Below are 24,731 nucleotides of genomic sequence, written 5' to 3'. Positions count from 1 at the left end.
AGGACAGTTAGGTGGCAGAGTAGATAGAGTAGTGGATCTGGAGTCAGGAAGACTCATCTTGAGTTCAGATCCAGCCTTGGACACTTACTAGCTGTGTGACCCTGGGCAAGTCACTTAACTCTGTCTCCATTTCCCTATTTATCAAATGAGCTAGAGAAGGAAGTGGAAAACCACTCCAGTGTCTCTACCAAGAAAACCCCCAAATGGGATCACAAAGAGTCAGACAAGACTGAAATGTCTGGACAGCAGTGCTTAGACGCATATGTTTGGAAGTAGGACTCCAGACAGGTCACAGAACCCGAGTCTTAGTAAAAAGGAGTTAATCATACTAAAGTTCTACTGGGGACAGGACTTGGGTCTTCTGTAAACTGTGTCCCCTTCAGTGTCAATATTTAGACACAATAACAATTTCCTAAATCTCTGATGATTTAGAGTGAGTCCTCCCTCCCTCCTTCACAGAGGTGTGAGGAGGAAAGATTGTTTTTCATTTTTGAAACTAGACTTTGATTGCCGGTACTCCTGCAAATTATGGAGTTACTTGGGGCTGGGTGTGGTTAAATGACTTGATCAGGGTCATTACGTCCAGTTGGGTCAGGACTTGGACACCCAGGTCTTCCTCAAGTTGAGGAAGACCCTCTATTCACTAAACCAAGCTGGGGAAGTACTATTTTAACCTTAAAACCCTAAAGGAACGGAGATCAGTATCTGCCCTCCTGTTGCCCTGCCCATCCCCACTACAGATGACCTTCCCAGGTAGATATACATGTCCTGTGTTATTTGGGGCAAGTTTCTGGCTCTCTCTGGGCCTGGTTTCTTCATGAATGAAAGGAAGTGTATGAACTAAATGAGCTCTAAGGTTCTCCCAGTTCTGAGTGCGAAGATCCTATGACTTCTCTCTACTCCTTAATAAGGTATAGGAACTTTCCAAACTGTCTGTTTTCAGCTCCCAGAAGAAATGAAGCAGCTTATGGCCAAAGGACACAATAAATGTATTTCTAAAAGTCTGATAAATTAGGGAAGGAATCCAAACGTCATCGATTTAGAGCTGGAAGGGACCTTAGAGATTATCTAGTCCAGCAGGAAGTGATTTACCCACGGTCATAAGAGAGTAAACAACAGAGAAAAGATTTGAACCACAACCTCTTCCATTCTTTTTTTTTTTTAAGCCCTTACTTTCTGTCCTAAGAACTATTCTAAGGCAGAAGGGCAAGGGCTAGGCAAACGGAGTTAAGTGACTTGTCCAGGGTCACACAGTTAGAAAGTATCTGAGGTATTTGAACCCAGGTCCTCCCCACTCCAGGCTTGGCTCTCTACCCACTCTGCCCTCTTCTGATTCTAAATCCTGCATTCGTCCCAGTATATCACTCTGCCCCGGTCACATTTACTATAATATTTGTTCTGGGTTTCATTTTATATGTATTATTACTACCACCACCTAAAAAAACAAATAAATACAACTCTGCCCTTGGTATAATATTTTTCCCAGAAATGGCTGGTTTACCATGAAACCGAGGTTAGTTTTTAGGGTCCCCCAACACAAACCTCCCCCTCCCAATTCTAAGGGCGCTGTGGCTTTCCTCTCTATCCAGGCAGATTTGGGGTCTTTGTCTGGCTCTCCCATTCTTCAGGCACTCAATTTAAATGGTCCTGGGGTGGGGGGGTTCCATCTCCTTCTTGCCTGTTGCACCGGCCCTGGGTCCCCTTTAGGACCCGAAGAGAATCCAGAGTCAGGCAAGGGGGGATTTCACAGCCTCCCTGGGTCAGACGTAGAGGTTTGGGCTCCTGAAGAGGAGAAGGGAAGGAGTCCCAGGGGTGGGGTGGGGGTGACTGCTGTAATGTGAGCCTGAAGACCAAAGCCACCCCCCAGAGATGTGCAAGGGGGAGAGAAGGTCCCCCCACTTTGACAATAGGCCCTAAAGACCTGACACTGGCCCTAAAGACTGCCCTGATCAACTTGGGAAGTACCAGCCATCACTGACTTCAGTGAAGGCACCAACTCTGCTGGCTTCAAAAGAGCCACATTTGGGTAGCATTTCAGGGTCCCGGAGAGAAAATTACAGGAGCCCCCTTATCTTGACTAATAGCAAAACAGAAGGCTGAAGCTCAAGGAGAGGGATGCATCTGATGTCAAAGGACCTGGGTTCAAATCTCACCTCTGTGACTTTACTACCTGTTTGATCTTCATCAAATGACTCAATCTTCTCTGTGTCTCAATCTCCTCATCTTTAAATGAAGGCATCTGGGAGAAGGGCTTAATCATGATCCCTCACTGCTCCAGAAGGCTCGATGTCTCATAGAAAGCAGAGGGGAAAAGTGGAACAGCCTGGGAGATGGAGTCAGGTGCTGAAGACCAAGCTTCAAAGTCCTGGCCCTGACACATTGTACCAAAGAACTTTGAGAAAAGAACTTAAGGTCTTGGCGGCTTATTTGCCTCATTTATAAAATAATGATGTCTCTGGGTCCTCTCTCATTTCAGATCGCTATGGTCTAAAAAAAAAAAAAGCTTATGCCTCAGTTTCCCCTTCTGAAAAATAAGGGGGTAATGAATGCCCCTATCCCTCTACAGACCTCCATTTTCTTCTTTGCATAGTGTCCTCCTAAGACTCTTCCTAGCTGGGTGACCCTGACCAAGTCATTTAACCCTGTTTACCTCAGTTTCCTCATCCACAAAATCAGCTGGAAAAGGAAGTGGTAAATCACTACAGCATCTTTGCCAAGAGAGGACACAACTGACAAATGACTGAACAACTTACTCCTCTACAGAATGAGGGGATTGTGCCCCTATCTATCACTGAGCCTCGGTTTCCTCTCCTGTAAAATCAAGCAGCTCAGTGGCACAACAAACAGAGTGCCAGGCCTGGAGTCAAGAGGACCTGGGTTCAAATCTGGCCTCAGATACTTCCTAGCTGTGTACCCTGAGCCAGTCACTTTAACCCCAATTGCCTAGCCCTTGCAACTCATCTTAGAATTAATACTGAGACAGAAGGTAAGGGTTAAAAAAAAAAAAGATGGGAAGCGGAGTACTGATTAACATTCCTGGAGAAGAAATAATTCTATAAATCTCTCCTGTCTGCAGGGAAGTGGGGGTATATGCATGTATTCGGTGTGTTTGATTTTTTCTTTCTTTTTTCAAAACAGTTTTTCTTTTTAAAAGAGGATTTCATTGTGAAGAAGAGAAAGTATTTCCAGAAGTGACTAATTATAAAAACAACAAATACTAATGCAACTACTTTTTTAAAATGAGAGGCGCTGTAGTAAAGTGACCTTGGAATCAGGAAGACATGGGTTCAAATCATGACTCAGACACTTACTGTGAGACTCTGGGCAAGTCACATAAGTCCTCTGAAATGAAATAAAATGAGGGGGTTGGGTCCAATGTCTTCCCAGCTCCTTCCCAGGATTCTCTGAATTCCAGCTCTAACATCAAACAAAGTACAATAATCTACGGGGTTTTTCGGTTTGCTCCTCTGGAGAATGGAGACAATTCTTGACTCCAGGGGCAATGATGTAGAGATATGGACTGGTATGACTCCTCAGGAACTCTGGGACTGGGGGTCAAGGAGGACAGAGCAGGTATGACTATTCCCATTTTACAGATGAGGGGAATGAGGCCCCTGGAGGTGACAAAAACACCCAAATCAAAGACAGTGATGAAGCCCTCTGCCCCTTACCTGGGTCACCTCAAAATAACCTGATAATTACAGTGTGACAGCTAATGGATACCTATTACACTCTGCTATGCATCTCTGAAGAGCTTGCATGACCTAGGGGGAGACTGAGCCTACCTCCCTGCACTAGAGATGCCAATCTGAAGGGGCAGAGGACATAAACATAGATCAAACACAAACCCAGAGGATGCCAACAGGCTGGTAAACTCACCCCACCCTGGACAAAAAGAGAGGCCAGGTCAAAGGACTCCATCCTGTCTAGACAGATAAGAATGGCTTCCTGGAGAAGGAAGTCTTGGAATGATATTAAAGAACTTTTTTACCTTCCTGCTAAGAGGAATGAAATTTTATTTTTAATAGATCTTAAGCTCTATTATTAAATCTATTAGGACTGCAAGAGATCTTAGAGACCTGTCTTTTTTTCCTTCTTCCCTCCCTTCTTTCTTCTCTCCTTCCCTCCCTCCCTCTATCACTCCTTCCCTTCCTTCCTCCCTCTTTACCTCCACCTTTCTTTCCTTTCCTCCTTCTCTCCCTCCCTCTCTTCTCTCCCTCCCTCCCTTCCTTCTTTCCTCTATCACTTCCTTCCTTCCTCCCTTCCTATCTTCCTTTCTCCTTCCCTTCTTTCCTCCCTCCCTCCTTCCCTCCCTCTATCACTTCATCCCTTCCTCCCTCCCTTCTTTCTTTCCTCCCTCTATCATTCCCTTCCTTTCTCCCTTCCTACCTCCCTTTCTCCCTCCCTTCTTTCCTTCCTTCCTCCTTCTGTCCCTCTATCCTTCCTCCCTCTCTACCTCCATCCCTTCCTTCCTTCCTTCTTTTCTTTCTTCCCTCCCTCTCTCCCTCTCTTCTTCCTTCCTTCCTCTCTTCTACCCTCCCTCCACCCTTCCCTCCTTCCCTCCTTCCTTCCTTCCTTCCTTCCTGTCCTCTCTGTCATCCACACGCTATCACTTCCAAATCTCTCCCTGCCCACTGGCTCATCACCTATTGTCTATAAACATATCCATGTCTGCTTCATCCCAGTAAGACTCTCATCTGCTAAATATTGACCAATATCTCTTCTGCCCTTGGAGGCTAAATTCCTTGACAAGGTGTCTACCTAAGTGCCTCCATACTCTCTTCTCTTGTTTCTTAAGTCCTTATAATCCCATTACTGGCTTTATTCCACCAAACTGGCTCTCTTCAAAGTTACCAATGTTCCTAGCTGTCAGATCTAATGGCCTTTTCTCAATCCTCATTCTCCCCAAACTTCCTGTACCTTTTTTTTTACATTGAGGCATTTTTTTTAAACTCTTACCTGACATTTTTAGAATCAATACTATGTATTGGTTCTGAAGCAGAAGAGTGGTAAGGAGAGGAAATGGGGGTTCAATGACTTGCTCAGAGTTACAAAGCTAGGAAGTATCTGAGACTGGATTTGAACCCAGGACTTCCCATATCCCAAGCCTGGTTTTCCATCCACTGAGCCACCTAGCTGCCTTGTTCTTTCACATTTGTTGATCATGTTATCCTCCTTGATACTCTCTTCTCTCTAGGTTTTTGAATCACCACTCTCTTGGTTCTCCTCCTACCTATTTGACCTTTCCTTCTCAGTCTCCTTTACTGGGTTGTCTTTTACATCACCACCTCTTACTAGAGATATCCCAAGGATTCTGTCCTCCCTCTATCCTACTTCACTTGGTGATCTCATCAGCTCCCATGGATTTAATGACCATCTTTATGGTGATGATTCTCAGATCTGCCTATCCTACCCAACCTCTCCGCTGACCTCCAATTTCTCAGGTCCAACTACCTTTCAGACATCTCAAACTGGATATCCTACAATTCAACATGTCCAAAACGGAACTCATTACATTTTCCCCCTAAGCCTTCCCTTCCTCTTATCTTCTCGATTGCTATAGATGGCAACTCCATCTTCCCATCCCTTGGTCTTCACAACCTAGCAGTCATCCTAGATTCCTTACTCTCTCTCCCCCTTATTATCCAATCTGTTGCCATGGACTGACAGTTTCCCCTTTGCAAAATCCCTCAAATACCTCCCCTTCTCTTCTCTAACTCTGCCACCACACTGGTTCAGGTCCTCATCGTCTCTCACCTAGATGATCACAACAGCCTGCATGTGGGTCCGCCTACTTCAGATCTCTTCCCCATTCCCATCTGTACTCCACTCCACCACTAAAGTCATTTTCCTAAAGCTCAAGTCTTTGTCATCCTCTTCACTCAATAAACTGCTATGGTTTCCTTTGCCTCCAGGATCAACTATAAAATCCTCTGTTTGACATTCAAAACCCTTTGTATCCTAACACAGGGACAAAGCCAAGATGGCGGCTTAGTAGCAGCAAAAGCTGGCAACACTGAGAATTCTCCTGAACCAACCTTTGTAATCTAATCCCCTCCTATTTTTCCAGTCTTCTTACACCTAATCCCCTTCCCCAACACATACTCTTCAACAACTAGATAACTTCCAAAGACCTTCTGAACTGTAAATCCTGAGATCATTGGAGAAAGACTTGTTTATGATTCCATATCCAGATAGTAGCAGAGTCAAGACTAGAATCCAAGTTTCCCAACCCAATCGATCTCCCTCAACACTTTTTTCTAATTGTGCCATCTTTGCATCGGGGAGAAGTCAATTGGAGACAGGGGACCTGAGCTCCAATCTGAGGGCTACAACCTTTTGCCTCAGTGGCCTTGGACTAGTCAACTACCTCTTTAGACCTCAATCTTCGCTTCTATAAAATGAAAGAAATGTCCTTGGGGACCCCTACGGTCACTTCCAGTTCTGAATCTAGGATCCGATGATCTGACTGAGCAGGGAATTTAGGACTTGACACACAAAGTTAAAAACAGAAGTGGGCGCCCAGTCTTTGGGGAGAGCCTGGAGGGAGGCAGGCCTACCTTTAACACAGCCTCCCAAGTTAAAACAATTGTCGAGGACCCTGAGATGCAGAAGAACTGGGGTAGGGCATCTTGAGGTCCAGCTTTCCTTCCCCTCTTTCTCCTCCACCCCCTGAACTCCAGAGAACAGGGAGAGACGTGTTATACCTGGTGGGGTGATATGGAACAAATGACTCAGGAAAGAGGCAAAAACTGGGAGGATAAAAAGCCAGACCTGCTGTCCGGAGGACCTGGATTCAAATATGGCCCCGGACACTTCCCAGCTGTGTGACCCTGGGCAAGTCACTTACCCCGCTTGTGTAGCCCTCGCTGCTCTTCTGCCATAGAACCAATACTCAGTAATTGATCCTAAGACAGAAGGTAAGGATATTAAAAAGAGGGGTTCCTGTTGAGGGACAATTTGGACTAGATGGCCCGGGGTCTCTTCCAGCTAGCTGAATATATCCAACTCCCCCTGCCACCCAGCTAGACTTCCTAATTATACATGCTGCATGCTTCACCACAGACAGCTATTAGCCCCTCACTTTACAGCACAGACACAATCCCTGGCTTGGCTGGCCTGATGACAAAGGGACCTGGGAATATGTGCCCCCTCCCCATCCTGGATGGGATCCCTCAGGCTGCCGTGGAGCTGAGATAGGTAAGAGGTAACATCTGGCAGCTAGAAGAGAAACAGAAAAAGATGTGGGCCAGGAAGTCTCCTGGGTGGGGAAAGAAGGGAGCCTGAGGCAGGGGGAGCAGGAGGGCCCCGACAAGGAGCAGCTGTTTTTGCTATTTCTGCTGCCTCGGAGTCCAACACTATTGGTCTGACAGTGATCAAATAACCACACTGGGAGTATGAGAGGCAGGGTGTGTGGCTGGTGAAGACAAGCAGAGACCAGGCTGGAAAAGGGTGGAAATCTAGGGAGGAAAGAGAATTGGACAGGGAAGTCAGGAGACCCTGTCTTGGGCACTGTGGCTGTGTGATCTTGGGCAAGTCACTTCCACTCTGGGCCCATTTTCTCATGTGAAAATATAACTCATTAATTATGATGAAAAATCTTGGGTCCAGAACACAGATGAAAAAGTGCCCCTCTCTTCCTTCTTTGAAAAGTATACATGGATCATCAGCCTGTGTAAAACTGGAGACTTGAATCCAGGACTTCAATCCCCAGAAGTCCTTGCTCCACTTCCCCGGAATGGTTTGTAATCTCACTGAATTCTCACCTGGGCAGAGAGCAAATCATTATTTAAAGGCTCTCTTGTTTTTCCTGTTGCCGCTTCCAAGCAGACCAGTCTTTCATGATGTAGGTGAGATTGTCTAGGCTTCTCTCTGGCCTAGACACGTGCTTTTCTTACTTGTATATTCTCAAGTTCTTGATCTTAAATAAACCTCTAAAATATAATACTCCTTGCAGAGAGAAACTAATTTCTATCTGCCTCAGTTTCCCTAAATTTTAGTCTTAACACATGGTAGATGTGGTGGATGGTTTTGCTGAAGTACTTCCCCTTCCCCTCACATCTTTTTCTTTTAAAATCTTTGCTTCATGGAATGGTTTTCTGGGTAGGGTAGGAAGGAGGAAATATCTGGAAAATAAAATAATTAAATACAAGATGTATGCCTCTGGGACATAAACAGGCATAGTGGGGCCTGGGGAAGGGGGCTTTCATTACACGGTGATGGGATCTCCAAACTGGCTAATGTCAAGAACTAAAGATATCAGTAAAAATACCATTCTAAAGAGAACTTATAACTGAATGATCTCTAAGACTCTCCCCTTTCAGGATTAAGCTTCTATAGTCTAGTTGTGGTTTGTTTGTTTTTTAAAAACCTTTTGGGAAAATACTTAGAGCTACACTTTCTGTCAGCCAAAAAAACTGGAAACCAGTTGTTCAGTTGTTCTTTCAGTCATGACCAATGCTTGGTGCCCACATTGGGAATTTTCTTGGCAAAGATCGTGGAGTGGTTGGTCCTATCCTTTTCCAGCTCATTTTACAGATGAGGAAACTGAGGCAAAGAGGATTAAACGACTTGCCCAGGGTCACAGAGCTAGAAGATGTCTGAGACCAGATTTGAACTCAGGAAGACGAGTCTTCTTGATTCCAGGCTGGTGCTCAATCCATTGTGCTGCCTAGATGCTCTTTAATAGAGGAATGGCTAAACCAACTATGATATATGAATGTAATGGAATATTCCTGGGTGGAGAGAAATAAAAATGAGAAAATACAAGAAAGCTCAGAAGACTTGTATGAACTGATGCAGAGGGAAGGGAGCAGAACTAGGAGAACACATGCAATGACTACAACCACATAAATGGAAAGATCACTCAACAAAGGCAAATCATGGTCCCAGAAATGAGGCAATGAAATACACCTCCACCCACTGGACACTGACTACGAGGGCTGGAATGTTGCCTATCTTGTCACATGTGGTCATTGTATCAATCGATTTTGTTTAACAGGTTTTTTTTCCCTCCTTATGAGAGGTTTAAATTGCAGACTGAGCTAGGGATGGGAGATAGAGCCAGAAAGTACTGAACTGTAAAAAGACAAGGCATCAATGACAAGAGCTAGGAGAATATCAGCATACATAAGCCAATAAATCAGTTAGTAGGCATGGATGAAGTTCCTGCTGTATGCTAGGTGCTATGCTTGGAAAAACTACAAAAACAGAATCCTACATGAAGAATCATACAGAATACTGAAAAATTGTTTCCTGAAACCCAAGAGGGAAAAGACGATTTCCCACTGGGCAGTGCTCTTCCTATGGGCTACTTGATTTCCACTTCATGAACCTTATACTTTCCCCAAGATAAGCTCATCATTGGAAATCTCATCATCTTGGAAAGTGATTTAGCTTTTGGTTTGGAAAACCTTCTGTAAAAATGGAGATTTGAACCCTGGACTTCAATACCCAGAAGTCCTTGCTCTAGTTCCCCGAGATGCTTTGTAACCTCACCTGAGTTCCCACCTGGGCCAAGAACAAATTACTATTTAAAGGGTCTCCGCCTACGCCTCCCACCTTTCCTACTTCCGCTTCCAAGTAGACGCATCTCTCATGATGTTAGTGAAATTGAATGGGCCTCTCGGCCCTCCTAGGCACATGCTTTCTTACTTGTATTTTCTTAAATTCTTAAGTTTTAATAAACCTCATAAAAATATAATACTTCTAGCAGAAAGAAACTAATTTTAACTGTTACACTTCTCAGCAGCCTCAGTTGCCTCTCCCCTCTAATTGGAGGATTGGAAGGCAGAGCAACAAACTCCTCCCCCGTACTCCCTTTATAGAGGGTTCAGGTTTTTACAGCCAAATTCATTCCCCATCAGAGATCTCCTTGGTTTCAACTTTATTAATATCATGCTCCTGTTCCAAGTACCTTCTAATGGCCCCCTCCCCTCCTTTCAGCTTCTTCTTGTGCATTCCTCCATTAGATTATATTTATTATTATTAGATTATTAGATTATAAACTCCATGAGGGTAGGGATTATCTTTCTTTTTCTTATTTGTATCTCAGTACTTAAACAGTGCCTGGCACATAGTGGGCACTTAATAAATGTTTTTGATTATTGAGAAAGAAGTGTTTTTGAGTTTCAATATTATTATTTAAATAGCATTCTATTTTTAGTCCCCATTTGCTGATTTTGAGTGACTGTTGTTTGCTTCTCTGTACTTTGATTTTCCCAACAAGAGAACGAGTTGTTTTAAAAATTAAAGAAGGCTGCCCCAAATCCTATTGCCCACAGTGGTCCATAAGGTAATTTGAGATCTTTAGAGAGTGATAGGTACTGTGTGTGTGTGTGTGTGTGTGTGTGTGTGTGTGTGTGTGTGTGTGTGTGTGTGTGTGTGTAGTGATTCGGGTTGGGAATCCAAGTAAAGAAATCAGTAGGGATCTGGATTATGAGAGTCTCTCCTTTCTTTTCTGGGGAAGCAACTTGCCTAAAATCACACTATTCATTCTGCCTCCAGCCTTCCCTTTCTTCAGTATAAGAGATGGATTCAGAAAAACCTGAGAAGACTTATATGAACTGATACAGAATGAAGTGAGCAAAACCAGGAGAACAATGTATATAGTACCAGGAAAAAAAAAAGCAATGTATACAGTGAAGAAAGTTAACTTTAAAGAATTCTGAACAAATACAAAGACCAACCACTATTCCAGAGGTGAAGAGCAGACTATCTACGTCCCAACAGAGAGGTGGGGGACTCAAAGGCGAGTTGAGATATTTGTTTTCAGTCATGGCCAACATGTGAATTTGTATCACACTTATTTGTTCTAAGAGAAATTGTTGTTGCTACTGTTGTTGTTTTAACATGGGGAGGTTTTCATTTGGAGAAAGGATTCAGATGGGAAAAGAGGACTATGATAATGCTATCAAAAAAGAAGATGAAAGAAAAGGTCATTGTACCATTTTTCAAAACGTGAGAAAACAGAAGGAAGTTCAGAAGGAGAAACAGGCAAGCAGGACAGATTTGAAACCATCATATTCATTTTTTTTTTCAACCCTTGCCTTCAGTCTTGGGATCAATACTGTGTATTGGTTACAAGGATGAAGAGTGGTCAGGGCTAGGCAATGGGGGTCAAGTGACTTGCCCAGGGTCACACAGCTGGGAAGTGTCTGAGGCCACATTTGAACCTGGGACCTCCCATCTCTAGACCTGGCTCTCACTCCACTGAACTACCCAGCTGCCCCCTCATTACATTCTTTTTAAAATAAAATACAAGAAGGATTATATAATAGTTCTCTAGTTTCACGTGCAATCTGCCTTTTCTGTCCATCTGCGTGAATGGAAATGCTCACATTTGAAGATGCTTGTCAAGGAAAGAATAGGAACAACAACAAAAGAGAAGAAAGAAGAAATGTGAGCCCAAACAGAAAAGACAGAGGTGGGCTTGTATCAGGAGGGAGAGAGCAGAGACAGCATCAGCGTTGAAGTAGAGAACACCAAGGAAGAAACAGCAGTTAGGTGGGCTCTGGCTGCTTCTTCACCCACTTATCCCAGGAAACTTTGGGGTTGAAAAAGTTCCTTCCCTGATTTCAAAAGCTGAATTCTGATCAGCCTAGTAATCCATCCTAATCTCCCAGTGATGATGATGAGGCAGAGAGGAGGTAGACTAGATGTGAGGAAGGAAACAGATTTTCAGACAAAGACAATGTGGTGGTGATTTTTTCTGGGTGGCATTTGTTACAGAGGAGAGCAAGGTAGTGGATAATGATGGAAATGCAAGAAAAAAAGAGAAGGAAGAAAGGAAGGGAGGAAGGAAGTGAGGGAGGCACAAGAAGATGGGACACAGGCACGATAAAACTGAGAGAGCCTTTCAACAGTCACCTAGACCAACGACCTAAAATCAGATATTTACAGATGGGGATACTGAGGCTCAGAGAGAGGGAAATGACTCATCTAAGGTCACCCTGGGGCCATAAGGAGCAGAACTGGAATAGGAATCCCAAGCAATGCTACTTCAGAGCAGGCCTAGACTCTGCTCCATTACATCACCTCTGGGCCAAGAGAAAGAAGATATCCCTCTTGCAGAAATGGGCCTTGGGGAAAACAGGCTAATTCCAGATTTAATGAAAAACCCATTTTCCCCTCAAACACATGGGAACAGATGGAGTAAAAGACAAATCAAGGCAGCTGAAGGGAACGGTATCCATGAGCTCTCCAGGTGCCTCGGACATTTTTATGGAGCGACGGGAGACTGGAGGACAAAGGCCCGAGGTGGGGAGACAAGCCGGCTATAAATTTCAGGGGAGGAACTTGTTTGACCAAGTGGCTGTTTTTATGTCTTTTCCCCGAGTGGCTGTTCTGCGAGCTGTCACCATTAACCTTTCGCCTTCCTAGGGCACCAAGTGGCAGGACGGGTGGGGGTGAAGTACTTTGTAAACTAACGTGCCGTTAGGATTGCAAAGGAATCTGACCTTAGCTCCCGTTGACCAGGTCAGCTGGGAGGGGGATGGGGAGATGGTTGCCAGCTCCTTCTTGGAATGGGTCCAAGCTATTGCTCCAGTCCTAGAGAATCAGACGATCATAATTCCAGAGTCCAATCTCCCCATTTCAGAGATGAGAAAATTGAGGCTGGAGGAAGTTAAAGGTTCCTCAGACAGTCGCCATCAGAGGTAGAATCTGAACCCAGATCCTCTGACTTCAGAGCCAACTCTTTCTACATTGGCTCCAGGGCTTTCTGGATACTTATGACTTCAAATCATAACTCTACTATTTACTAGCTACATGACTCTGGGCAGATTACACCATATCTTTGAACCTCAGGTTCCCCATCCATAACAAGGGAATTATTGTTAATTATTAATGAATAAATATTAATAAATAAAATGTCTAAAATTAATAAATAAACACTAATAGTTATTAATGATTATTAATTAATATTAATAAATAATAAATAAAATCAATGATATTTATATTCTATTATTATGGTATTAATATTTGGTGGTAGTATAATATATTAATATTTATAATAAAACAAATATTAATTATTGTGAGAAAATGCCTTGAACTTTATGAAGCAGCTAGGTGGTACAGTGGCTAGAGCACTGGACCTAGACTGGAGTTCAAATCCAGCCTCAGGTATGCTGACCTGCTGCATGACCCTAAGCAAGGCACTTAGCCTCTGGGTGCCTCAGTTTCCTCAACTATAAAATGAGGCTAAGAAGAGCAGCTACCTTGCAGGGTTGTTAGAATCAAAAGAGATTTATAAAAGCACTTAAGATAGTTCCTTGGCACAGAAAAGGAGTTTATGAATGCCCATTTCCTTCCCCTTTTCCCTTCATTCCTGGTCCCTAAAAATGTCTAGTTTCTGGGGTACCCTGCACCCTAAAAATCTTCTGACTGCATCATTCTTTTATCCCCATCTACGGCTCTCAGAGATCACAGATTCAAAGGTCTGGGAAGGGAGTCTTAGAGAGTGTAAGTCCAAATCGTACAAGTCCTGTGTCAGAGCAGAACTCAAAGCCAAGTCATCCTCACTCCCTCGAGTCTGGCACTTTAGCCACTCTGCTCCTGCAGCCTCCCATGAGTAACAGCGCCAGGCTTCAAAGGAAGCTGATAGATCAGACTCCAAAGCCTCCTACACCAATTCTCCCTTCTTTAGCCCCAGCCAGAAGTGGGCACCACAGGCCAGTGCCCTCTCCCTCTTTCCCTTTCGGACCCCAGGCACCACAAACTCCAGACCATGCTGGCACATCTTCAAGGGTTGCTTTTAAAAGGGGAGAGCAACATAAAGAGTTACAGAACTAAAACTTTGTAGCAGAGATTTCTACTGCTCTAAAGAAGTCAAACCTAAAGTGCCCAGCTATGTAGAATAAAGAAATCCGATTACATTAAATTAAAAAGGTTTTGTACAAACAAAACCAATGCAACCAAAATTAGAAGGGAAGCAACAAATTGGGGGAAAAAATCTTTATTACTGAAGTCCCCAACTAATGGGGTCTCTAACGAAACTTCCCTATGGCCAGCTTCCTCTCCATCCTCCTCTCTGGTCCCAAAGTCCCTGCCAGGCTTCCATCTTTATGGTTCCAAAGAGGATGGCACTTTCCCAACCAATCCCCTCTCTCCTGACTTGAGATTTGCCCACCCCGGTGCCCTAGTAGACATGTAGCTCATTGACTGGACAGTCGCTGGGTCACTCTTAGCCAATCAAAGCCTCCTGATTCCATGGTGGGCTTTTGGATGTCCCGTTCACAGACCTACATCTATACCTCTGACTAATATCCTCTCCCCAACTCAGGGAAAGACCCCAAAGCACCAACAAGTAAAAGCATCACTTCCCTGGCCTGGCCGTAGAGGTCAGGCTCACAATTCACAGACTGAGTCCTTTTTATGGACCAGCATCAGATTGCCAAAGACTGGTTATGATCCATTCTCTACCTCTCGTCTCTTGACTGCAAACAAAGCATAGCAGAGGGCACACAGTTCACAGCTGTCTCCCTCTAGAGCCTGAGACTCACCCCTTGGGATGGTGAAAGAAAACAAAACCACTCTGGGGACTGGAGCACAAAGGATCATGGAAATGGACCTCTTCGGGTCAAGGCTCCCGTGTGTGCCTTCCTTTTAGGGAAAACTGATAATGGTCTATCACCAAAGAGGGTTCGACGTTAGGAAGGGGAGAAATGAAACCACTAAACTTGGGTAGAGGGAAGAAGGGGGGATCTTAATCTGGAACTACCACAGATGCCCACCAATTCACACCTTCGAACAGGATGAGGTCCACAGTGTCTACTGAGGCGTCCTGAACTCTCATCCTTTAATAAATCAAATGAGCATTTGGTATAAGTCCAGCAAGTGTCATGCCCTGGGCTAGCCACTGGAGATATCACGACAAAAATGAAACAGTCCCTGTCCTCAAGGAGCTTGCCTTCTATTAAGTATAAACAAAATAAAGGCAAGGTAATGTAGAGGATGGGACCACTAGACATTAGACTTGGGATCAGAAATACTAATTTTCCTGAGTCTGAATCTGGCCTCAGACATTTACTAGTTGTATGACCCTGGGCAAGTCACTTAAGCCTGTTTCCCTCAGTTTCCTCATTTGTAAAATAAGCTGGAGAAGAAAATGGCAAATTACTCCAGTATCTTTGCCAAGAAGACTCTGGAATGGGGTCACAAAGAGTCAGACATGGCTGGAACAATTTAGAGAGGGAAGGCACTAAGAGCTGAGGAAAGCACATAGGGCCTCATGGAGAAGGTGGTTTTTGAGGTAACTTTTGAGAGAATCTAGGAGATCTAAGAGAAAGAGGCAAGGATCCTCCATCCACTCCCTCAGGGGCCTTGGGCAAGGTCTTGATGGTGATTTGGAACCATCAAAGGAGAAGAATTTGAATGCAGGTCACTTGGATCTCTCCCTCCATCCAATCCAGAAACCAGGTGTTAGCCCAATGAGGGAGGCAGAGCAGCTGAGCTGCAGGACAGAAAGGCAGCAGCCAATACCAATGGCCCTAAAGGGATGCTGGCCTCTCTGGGGCTGCTAGAAGACAGCAAAGAAGCTTGATCTCAAGGTGGACCTTCATTCACATCTCACTTTTGTCATTTGCTACTCGGGAAACTTGCATCCCTTACCCAAAAAGGGAACATGTTTTTCTCTCAGATCCCTTCTGTTTGATAGAATTCACTTGCAAATCCATCTGGGCCTGGGGATTTTTCATAGGGAATTCATGGATGGCTCATTCAATTTTTTCTGAGATGGGATCATTTAAGGCTTCTTTTTCCTCTTTTGCTAATCTGGGCCTAAGGTCCCTCCTAGCTCTAGAGCTCATGAGATTTTGGGACCTCACTGTCCTCGCTTATACAATGATGTTTTCTAAGGTCCCCTCTAGCTCTAAATTTCCATGAACCACTAACTGGACTTCTGGGCTCCCAGTCCATCAGACTAGGATGACAGCCGTGTGTTTTTGAAGGGTGAACCTATATCAGGAATTCAGGAACAACTATCACAAAGAGCTTCTGTACATTTCCCTAGACTCTCAGGAACAAGAGCAGGTAGGTGCTAGTAGGACCCTGACAAAAGCCCTTAAATAGCAAAGCTGGATTGTGGAAATATAGGTATGCTAAAGCACTGTTGGTGGAACTGCGAATGAGCAGTCCCAGGTCGGGTGCTCCCAATATTAAATGGAGTTTTCATTCCTTTTTAACTCTGATGTCTTTTTGCTTTCACAAGCCAAAGAGAATGGTACTTTTTATGAGGGCTGCCTGTCCTCTGGAAGTGTCCTCATATTAGATCACCATGTCCTGTCCACCCCATATATTGGAAGTCACCACCAAACTCCAACCTCCTTGGCCTTGAGACTATCCAGCCTCTCAGGTTCTCCTAAGAAGACACAGAACTCCTCCATAAATCTTCAAGCCATTTTCTGGTCTCTGACACATCTGGCTATTATCCGTGGCTGGGGTCTACCAAACAATGGCCTTCATGCAACTTAAGAGTTTCAGACTTCCTCCCTATCAGATGTCCTGCTCTGGAGTTTGTATTTTTAAAAAAAAAGATAAAAAAGGGAAGTTTGGACTTTTGGTATGGAGAGGGGGAAAAAGAGGAGACCCCCTTCTCAAAGCGGGGTTCAGGGGAGACAGCAGATGTAACGGGTTCAGCTCAGCTCCACAAACGTCCTCAAAACAAGAGCTCAGATTTGGAATCCCTAAACTGCCCCAGGCAGCTGTATGGCCTGGACCAAGCTATTCCATCTCCCTGGGTCTTCGTCTTCTCACGTGGACACAAGAGGGTTGGTCTAATAACTCATCTTCCTGCAGTATTTTAAAGCTTATCAATGATAATCATAGGGGATTTGGTGCTGAAGGGGAACCACAAAAACCATCCTTTTTACAGATGAGGAAATGGAGACCCATGCAGAAGTTTTGTGACTTGCCCAAGCCACAAAGCTAGAAAGTTATCAATGGAAAAATTTGGACCTCAAGCCTCTACTCTATTTCATATCTTCTCAACAACTCTATGCATTAGATAGTACTACTGGGTGGGATTATCTCGATTTTTTGCAGATGGGAAAATTGAGTGTCAGAGAAGGGAATTGATTTGCTTGTAAAGCCATTAAGTAGCAGAGAGGAGATTTGAACCCAAATCATCCCACTCCCATTCCTGTCTTCTTCACACTGTGTCAACATGCCTCTTACTACATCATAGAATTACATGCAGAGTGCCTACAGGGATGCTCCCTATTAGGGGAGAGAGCTGAGATGTAGAAGAAAACCATCAACTTGGAATTAGTTGACATCTGGGTTTGAAGCCAGTCTTGGGCTTTTACTAGCTGGGTGACCAATGGCAAATAAGTCCTTTTGCTTGTCTGAGCCTCAGATCACTTATTTGCCAAATAGGAATAATAATACTATAGCTCTATCTATCTAGTGTCTATCTCACCAGACTGTTGGGGGCTCAAATGAAATCGTGGTTGTAAATGGTGACATAATCCTTAAAAGCACTAAATACATATAAATGCCAACCATTTGAGCTGAGAAATAAGAGGATCAGAGCTGAACTTTAAGGCTTGGGATTTAGAAGCCCATCCATTGCCTTTCCACTCTCCCAAAAGTTCCCTTAATTATGATGCAGCTTTCAGATGTCAGCAAATGGAGCCAATGGACTGAGGGCTACCACAGCCTAACTGGTGCCTAATGTCATGTCATCATTATCGCCTGTGATTTACCCACTAAAGAAAGCTCCATTATCTTACCCTAGGCAAAACTCTCCCACCCCACCTCAGCCTCTGCCCCTCTGCTGCACTCACTCTGTATACTCTGTTTAATATTGGGGGCACCCGGCCTGGGACTGCTAATTCAAACCAGAAGGGGAAACAAGAGATAAGTGGATAAAGATTGAGAAGGGAGTTAGAAGGGCATGAATGGGGAGCATTTCCATAAATCAGCGAACCTGATGAGATGTGGGGTAATCACAAAACATAAGATCCCCCTGTTCCATGACTTGCCCAGCTTGGATATTCAAAGAACCCATCTTTGAATGTACATAATGATAATGATTAGACTTGGGTGCTTTAAGAGGTAGGATAAGAGCATAGTGGATAGAAGGTTGAGCTTTAAGTCATAAAGCCTTGGGTTCAAATCCTGCCCCTGAACCTCAGTGGCCCCTGACATTTTGTTAGTACTATAAGTTCTGGAACAGGGAAATTGTGGAAAGTGGACAGAAAGAGGAAGTGTGAGACTCTTCTGGATTAGAGAATCCCATCATCCCAACAGTTAGAGCTGGGAGAGAGCTGCCTGAGGATCATTGTACAGAGAAACACAAGATATGGTAAAGGTAAAAAGGAAGAGTTGGAATTCAAAGCCAGGCCCTTTAACTCCAAAGTTTCAGCTCTTCCCCACTACACCACAGGGACTTCAAACTCAGGACTGGTTCAACTGATGACTTGTTAATCTGCCACTAAACTATAATCACAAATTTAAGCTAATAATAAAATTATCAAAATATGACCAGGAAAAAGCTTGCTGAAATTTCAAGTAACACAGGGTAAAAGGGGATGAACCAAAGACCTGGGGTCTCCCAAATGAAATACAGCACCTCTTCAAGCCTCATTTTATACCTCTGGAAAAGGTTTAACTAGATGTGGTCTCTCAGGGCCCCTTCTAGCTCTGACATTCCATGTCCTAAGGTCTATTCCTCCTCTAACGATCTAGGACCCATGGTAACTTCCTGCACTAACACTGTATGTTCTAAAGTCTCTGACATTCTGAATTCCATGAATCATAGCCCCAAAGGTGGTGTTTTGTCTGGGAATCCAGGCCAAGGATATGTACAAGTAAGAGTAACCCTTTGGAAAGGGGGCTCAAGGGAAAACAGCAACAGTTTTTTATCTTCTAACAAAGCACAAATAAACTCCAAGGAAAAGTCTGACTGACAGAAGAAGGAGGAGGAGGAGGAGGAAGAGGAGGAGGAGGAGGAGGAGGAGGAGGAGGAGGAGGAGGAGGAGGAGGAGGAGGAGGAGGAGGAGGAGGAGGAGGAGGAGAAGAAGAAGAAGAAGAAGAAGAAGAAGAAGAAGAAGAAGAAGAAGAAGAAGAAGAAGAAGAAGAAGAAGAAGAAGAAGAAGAAGAAGAAGAAGAAGAAGAAGAAGAAGAAGAAGAAGAAGAAGAAGAAGAAGAAGAAGAAGAAGAAGAAGAAGAAGAAGAAGAAGAAGAAGAAGAAGAAGAAAGAGGAGGAGGAGGAGGAGGAGGAGGAGGAGGAGGAGGAGGACAGAAGAAGTCAGGCAGTGTTTGAACTCAGGGTCTGGTAATTTAGGAGCTGTTTATTTAGCTGATTGGCTGTCAGGAAGGCAGCTGCTTCATTTACTTTGCTGAGCACTATAGGTTTTAAGCAAAGCCAAGGAAGAATGGGGGGATGTGCCCTGGAACCCTTGCCCTAAGGTTCCTTAGTCTTCTCAAGTTGGTCCATGCACTAGGGCTCATCACCCAGTTCAGTTCAAAAGTAAAACAAACAGAGGTTTCATCCACAGAGACTCTGCTGTCAAACAACCCTGAAGCCAGTTCAGTACCAGTTCAGCACCCTGAGGTGCCCCAATTCTATCCAAGCCAAACCAACATACACTTCCTAAGCATCTACTCTGTCCTAGAATTGGGATCCAAAGGAAGCAAGCTCTGCCTTCTGAGGAAGGGGAGAGAACAAATATACAAACAAATATGATGGGATCTGAGCACAGAACAAGAAAAACTGGGAATTTCAGAATGTAAACATCTCCGAATAATCAAAATTCAGACTATCTGAAAAGCAATGGTGAACTGTATGAAGGCTACAGTACATCTCTGTAAATTTAAAAAAGGAGTAGTCAGGAAATGTGACCTCTGAAAAGGAGACACTGGTCTTGGAGTGAAGTGGAGAGAAAACAGATGGACATGCTGAATGCTGCATTTTTATCCAGGAAATGTTCAAAGACTCCAGGGGAAGCTTCCAGTACATATGGTGGGGGGTACCTTCAACCTACAGGATTTCCAGGTTATGGACAAGAAGAGTTGAGGATGGGTGGGAAGACACAGATGGCCTGTCTATACTCTAGGAGGGAGCACTCAAAGGAGAAGAGATCAGAGATCCCCTGAAATAGTCTAACAAGGAGCTAAATAGAACTTTAGGAGATGATGGAGCCTGCTTTCTATTAGAGCAAGGTAATGGATTTAGCGTGTGCAATGAGGCACATATATTTTTGTGTATAGCCATTGGAGGATTACAGTTTTGCTTGATAATGAATATTTGACACAAGAAAAGGGTGAGGTTTTTTTTTTTGCTTTTTTTTCCCAAGGGGGGAGCAGAATGAAAAAAATAGATTTCGATTCATGTGAAAAAATGGGGAGCCAGGCCTGGAGATGGGAGGTCCTGGGTTCAAATGTGACCTCAGATACTTCCTAGCTGGGTGACCCTGAGCCAGTCACTTAACTCCCATTGCCTAGCCCTTATTGCTCCTCTGCCTTGGAATCAGTACACAGTAGTGATTATAAGACAGAAGGTTACAGATGTGAAATGTTATCTGTACTTTCAGATGAGGTCACTGTATTATTATTATACTTAATGTTTTGTTTTATTATCAAAGAAGTGGGAGTAATTGCTATATGTAGCATAACAACAAAATACATCAACACAACCATAAATGACCCACAAAAAAACATGTTTGGAAGGAAAAAAAGGCACTTTCTTCAGCATAATAATGATGACCAAACGTGGCCGTGACAGGAATGGAGAAAATGTACTTCCCTCCCTGTGCCAAGGAGATGGGGGGGACGACCAGCAAGGGCTGGCTGGTAAACAGTTCATCTATTGTCAGCCGTTGGGAGGGTTGCCTTCTTTTCTCTTCCTTTTTGAATCTTTGTTACAAGCAATGAGTCCCCAAGAGAGGGAAGGATGTATTCAGAAATGAGGTTGGTATAAAAACAAAATGTAGCCATACGATCTTTTAAAAAAGTAATAATAATTTTTAAAAAGCGCCTCTCTCTGTCTCTCTCTGTCTCCTTTAGTCCAGCTCCTTCACTTTGCAGAGGAAACTGGTCAACCCTATTCCCTGCCGGTGCTGCACCTATGTAAAAAAGGGAGCCCTTTGCTTCATCTGGCCCTGCAGATCGGAGGATGTAGTGTAGGGAATCCCAACCTTCCATTCGTTCAGCCTCTTGGCTCTGGGAACCTTTCGGCGCCCTATACTCACTGGCGTACGTATACGTATAAAAAAAGAAGGTATAATCTTTTACCAAATACTCCTTGCACGCCCATAACCGCCCCTATCCAGGATCCCCCCGCCCCCGCCCTCCTTGGATCCTTAGGTGTCCCCCAGGAGGGGAACAAGGCCAGCCTCGGACTTAGTAGTTGGGGGACCCTGGAGAAGCGTTTGCACCTCTCAGCGCCCCGGGCAGCCCTCCGAGGCTGGCACGTTAGCGGTCATCTCCATCGTCTACCTCGGCGGTGAGGTAGAACTTCCAAGGAAGCAGGAGTTCCCTAGTCCGCTGAAATCACGGCTCGGAACCAAATGCAGGGGGCGGGGAGGGGAGACCTAAACATTTGGTGAGGCTGGAAGGCCATACAGCGCCCCCCTCCCCACGAGGGGAGCCAAGAAAGGGGAGGCTCTGCTCCCGAAGTCAAATGGTCTTTGGTGTCTATACGAGTGCCCGGGCTGGATCGGTCTTTCCCCACCTAACGGGAAAGTCCCGCACTTGGGGGAGGGAGAAGCTGCCAGGCTGGGGGCAGGCTCTCTTCTTTGCCCGCCCAGCCTCTGTCCATAGGGAGCTGATGCGCTCCAGAGCTGCTGCCCCAACCTGGCCTCCCACCCCGCCTGCCGGCGCCGTTGCCCGGTGCTCCCAGGTGGCGCCTGTTCCCCGTTTCCCCAGAGCGCTCACTCACCCACGGCTCGGATGCGGAAGCCCCGCGGAGGACGCAGCGCCCGGCGCAGCCAGGCGTCCCGCAGCACCTGCAGGCTGCCGGGCGGCCCTTGCACCAGCAGCACTCCGCGCCGCAACCAGCCTTGGAAGGCCAGTCTGGAGGCGGCGCGGGCCAGGCGCGCATTCCAAAAGCAGCGCGCATTGGCGCGACGGAAGGCGCGGAAGAGCGCGCGGCCTCCAGGCTCCCCGTCCTCCGTCTCCAGCGTCCCGGAGGCTCCAGCGGACAGCAGATCATCCAGGCCCGTCGAGGCTGCCCCGGGCTCCGGCTTCGGCGCCCCGACGGCACTCCGTTCTCGCTCTTGGCGGCACAGTACCAGCGCCAGCGAGCCCGGGGCGAGCTGCACGGGGCGCGCCATCCCGCCTGCCCCGCTGCCCCAGCGCAGCCCGGGGCCAGTCTGCTCCGGCGGCCGCCCCGCAGCGAGCAGCCCGCTGGAGCCCCAGGATCAGCTTACTGGGCGGCAGCGGCGGCTGCCTAGGGAACGCGGCTTTGGGGGCGGGGCCGGGGTTCAGGGCTCTGGGAGGCCGGTCTGGGGGCGGGGGCGGGCGAGGGTCTGCCTGAAAGGCCGAGCCGGGAGGCGGGGAAAAGGCGGGGCGGAGAGAGGAGAGAAGGGGGCAAGTGAATGGGCTGGGGCTCCAGACGCAAATCCTCAGCGGGTGGGAGAGAGCAGGAGAGCCCCCTGCCCGAGAAAGGGCCCCGAATGTGTCCGGGATGGCCCAGATCACCATCCCAAGGGCCTTGAGAACTAAAAAGTCCAGAACATTCAGCCTCCAATATCCCAGCTGAAAGTGGCCTTAAAACATAAGAGTGTCGGAACACGGGGTTCTAGAATGTTGAGTGGAGAATGGCTGTGCCGAAAGAAGGCTCAGACTAGAGGCTCCTCACCTGGGGGCCGTGGAGAGGTTTCAGGGGGGCTGGGAACTTGAATGGGGTTTAAAAAACGACACCTTCACTTTCTTAACCCCTAACTGCAATTGGGCATGTCCTTCCAGTATGAATGTTGGCCACACACGTTCTAGGTCTCCTGGGCTTCACCCGGCTAGCAGAGGGATGTGTGACCCCGAAAAGGCTAAGAAACAACAACAAACTGCCAAGGAAGACAACGTGAAATGTCAGAGCTGGGAGGGACCGTGAAGCCATCTATTCCACACCTCCCACTTATAGGAGAGGAAACTAAGCCCCACTGAGAAGGGACTTACCCAAAGGGCATAGCCAGTTAGTGTAGAGCTGAGGCCACTTTCCGCACCGCTCCTGGTCCCTTTGCCTATACTGCCGACCAGTTTTTCCTCTCCTTTCACTCCCCCCCCCCCAAATCCCCATCAACTTCTGGAAGGACCCTCTTGGATCCCCAAAGAAGGCCCCAGGGTTCTTGGTAGATCCGAGTTGGATAGAAACCTCTTTTCATCTCACTTCCTCATTTTGCAGGGAAGAAAACTAACCAACTCCATCTCCTCCCCTGCTGCCCCATAACCCTAGAGTCCAGGCTGAGTCGTCATAAAAAAAGGGTTTTTCCCATAAAAGCTGAGCTGCTTTAAGCTAAGGGTGCAGATTCCCCCAAGGGGCTATTTGCAGCCCTATTACACGTCATTAGGCTCTGAAGCATCCGCAGAAAGGAGGAGGGCTCTGTTGTAGGAAATCGGTCTCGTTTGGTCCTATAAACCCCAGACAAGCTGGTATGGTGGAAGGAGGGATGGGGGCTAGGAGCTAGCAAATTGTATTCTAGTCTCCATTCTGCCGGTACCCTTTTTGTGACCTTGGGCAAGTCACATCTACTCCTCCGCACCTCAGTTTCCTCCTTTTAATTCCAGGAGGCTGACTTAGAGTCTAATGACTCAACAAAGATTTAGGGAGGTCTACTGTGCCCAGAGCACTGTGCAATGGGCACAATTGAGCACAATGAATGTCTATTGTGCCTAGAGCTTTGGGCACTGTGCTAGGAAGGGGGAGATACAGGATCTTAAACACAAACAAATAAACTAGTCATACATCTGGTGGTTCCTTCTAACTCTAAGGGGGATTTGGAGGTTGGTCCCATCACTGGGACAGACTATCGCTGCAGGGCTTTCATGGGGTGACAAGTGGAAGAGAGATAGTCTCTTTGTCTCCTAAGATCCAAGCTTCCAGTGGGATTCTTCTGATCCCTGGTACAGGTCTTGCTACACCCAGGCTCCATAGTGGGATAGTTGGTAGATCCCAGGGTATGGCGGGAGGAGCAGAGAGACCTCCCTTTTCAGAATGGGGACACACATTTTCAGTCTATTGCTTTACAAAGGGACATTTGTGATGCAGAATCCTGGGATCTAAAGCTGGAAGGGGTCTTAGAAACTCTCCTATCCAGCTCTCCCGTTTTTAGATGGAGACATTGAGGCTTAGAGAAGGGAAATGCTTTATTCAAGTTAAGTTTGAACTCAGGTCCTCTCACTGCAAAAACATTGCTCTTTCCACTATAACATCAAGTTTACACCATGAACTGCATAACTTCTTGTCAGGAAAATATTTTGAAAACTAAACCACTATTAAAATACAAAAATGCCTCCTTTTCATGTATTAACTGAGTGGCCCTGGACAAGTCACTTAACCTTTGTTTGTCTTAATTAATTTGAGAAGGAAATAACAAACCACTCAGATATCTTTGCCAAGAAAACCTGATAGACAGTATCGGAGTGACATGGTCCACAGGGTCAGAGAGAGTCTGACGCAGCTGAATGATAAGAGCATCAACAAAGTATGTGCCAGAGGCAGGACTTGAATAGAGGCCCTTCTGCCTGGAAGGGGAGCCCTCTGTCTGCCTCCACACTATCCCGGAGCCCAGGAA

The 24,731-nt window shown here is 45.8% G+C and overlaps 1 protein-coding gene across 1 annotated transcript in view; it reads right to left on the bottom strand.

Moving 5' to 3' along the window:
* The window catches only part of STOX1 (storkhead box 1), a 62,969-nt gene extending 40,575 nt beyond the window's left edge, over positions 1-22,394 (bottom strand). Inside the window, exon 1 of the mRNA XM_056796297.1 lies at positions 21,881-22,394. Coding sequence (XP_056652275.1) covers positions 21,881-22,274 — 394 coding nt within the window. The 5' untranslated portion in view covers positions 22,275-22,394. The remainder of the gene's footprint in view (positions 1-21,880) is intronic.
* Between the last annotated feature and the right edge of the window lie 2,337 nt (positions 22,395-24,731).

Source organism: Monodelphis domestica, chromosome 1 (assembly GCF_027887165.1).
Source record: "Monodelphis domestica isolate mMonDom1 chromosome 1, mMonDom1.pri, whole genome shotgun sequence".
Taxonomy (NCBI): domain Eukaryota; kingdom Metazoa; phylum Chordata; class Mammalia; order Didelphimorphia; family Didelphidae; genus Monodelphis; species Monodelphis domestica.
This window is presented reverse-complemented; position numbering and strand designations above follow the sequence as displayed.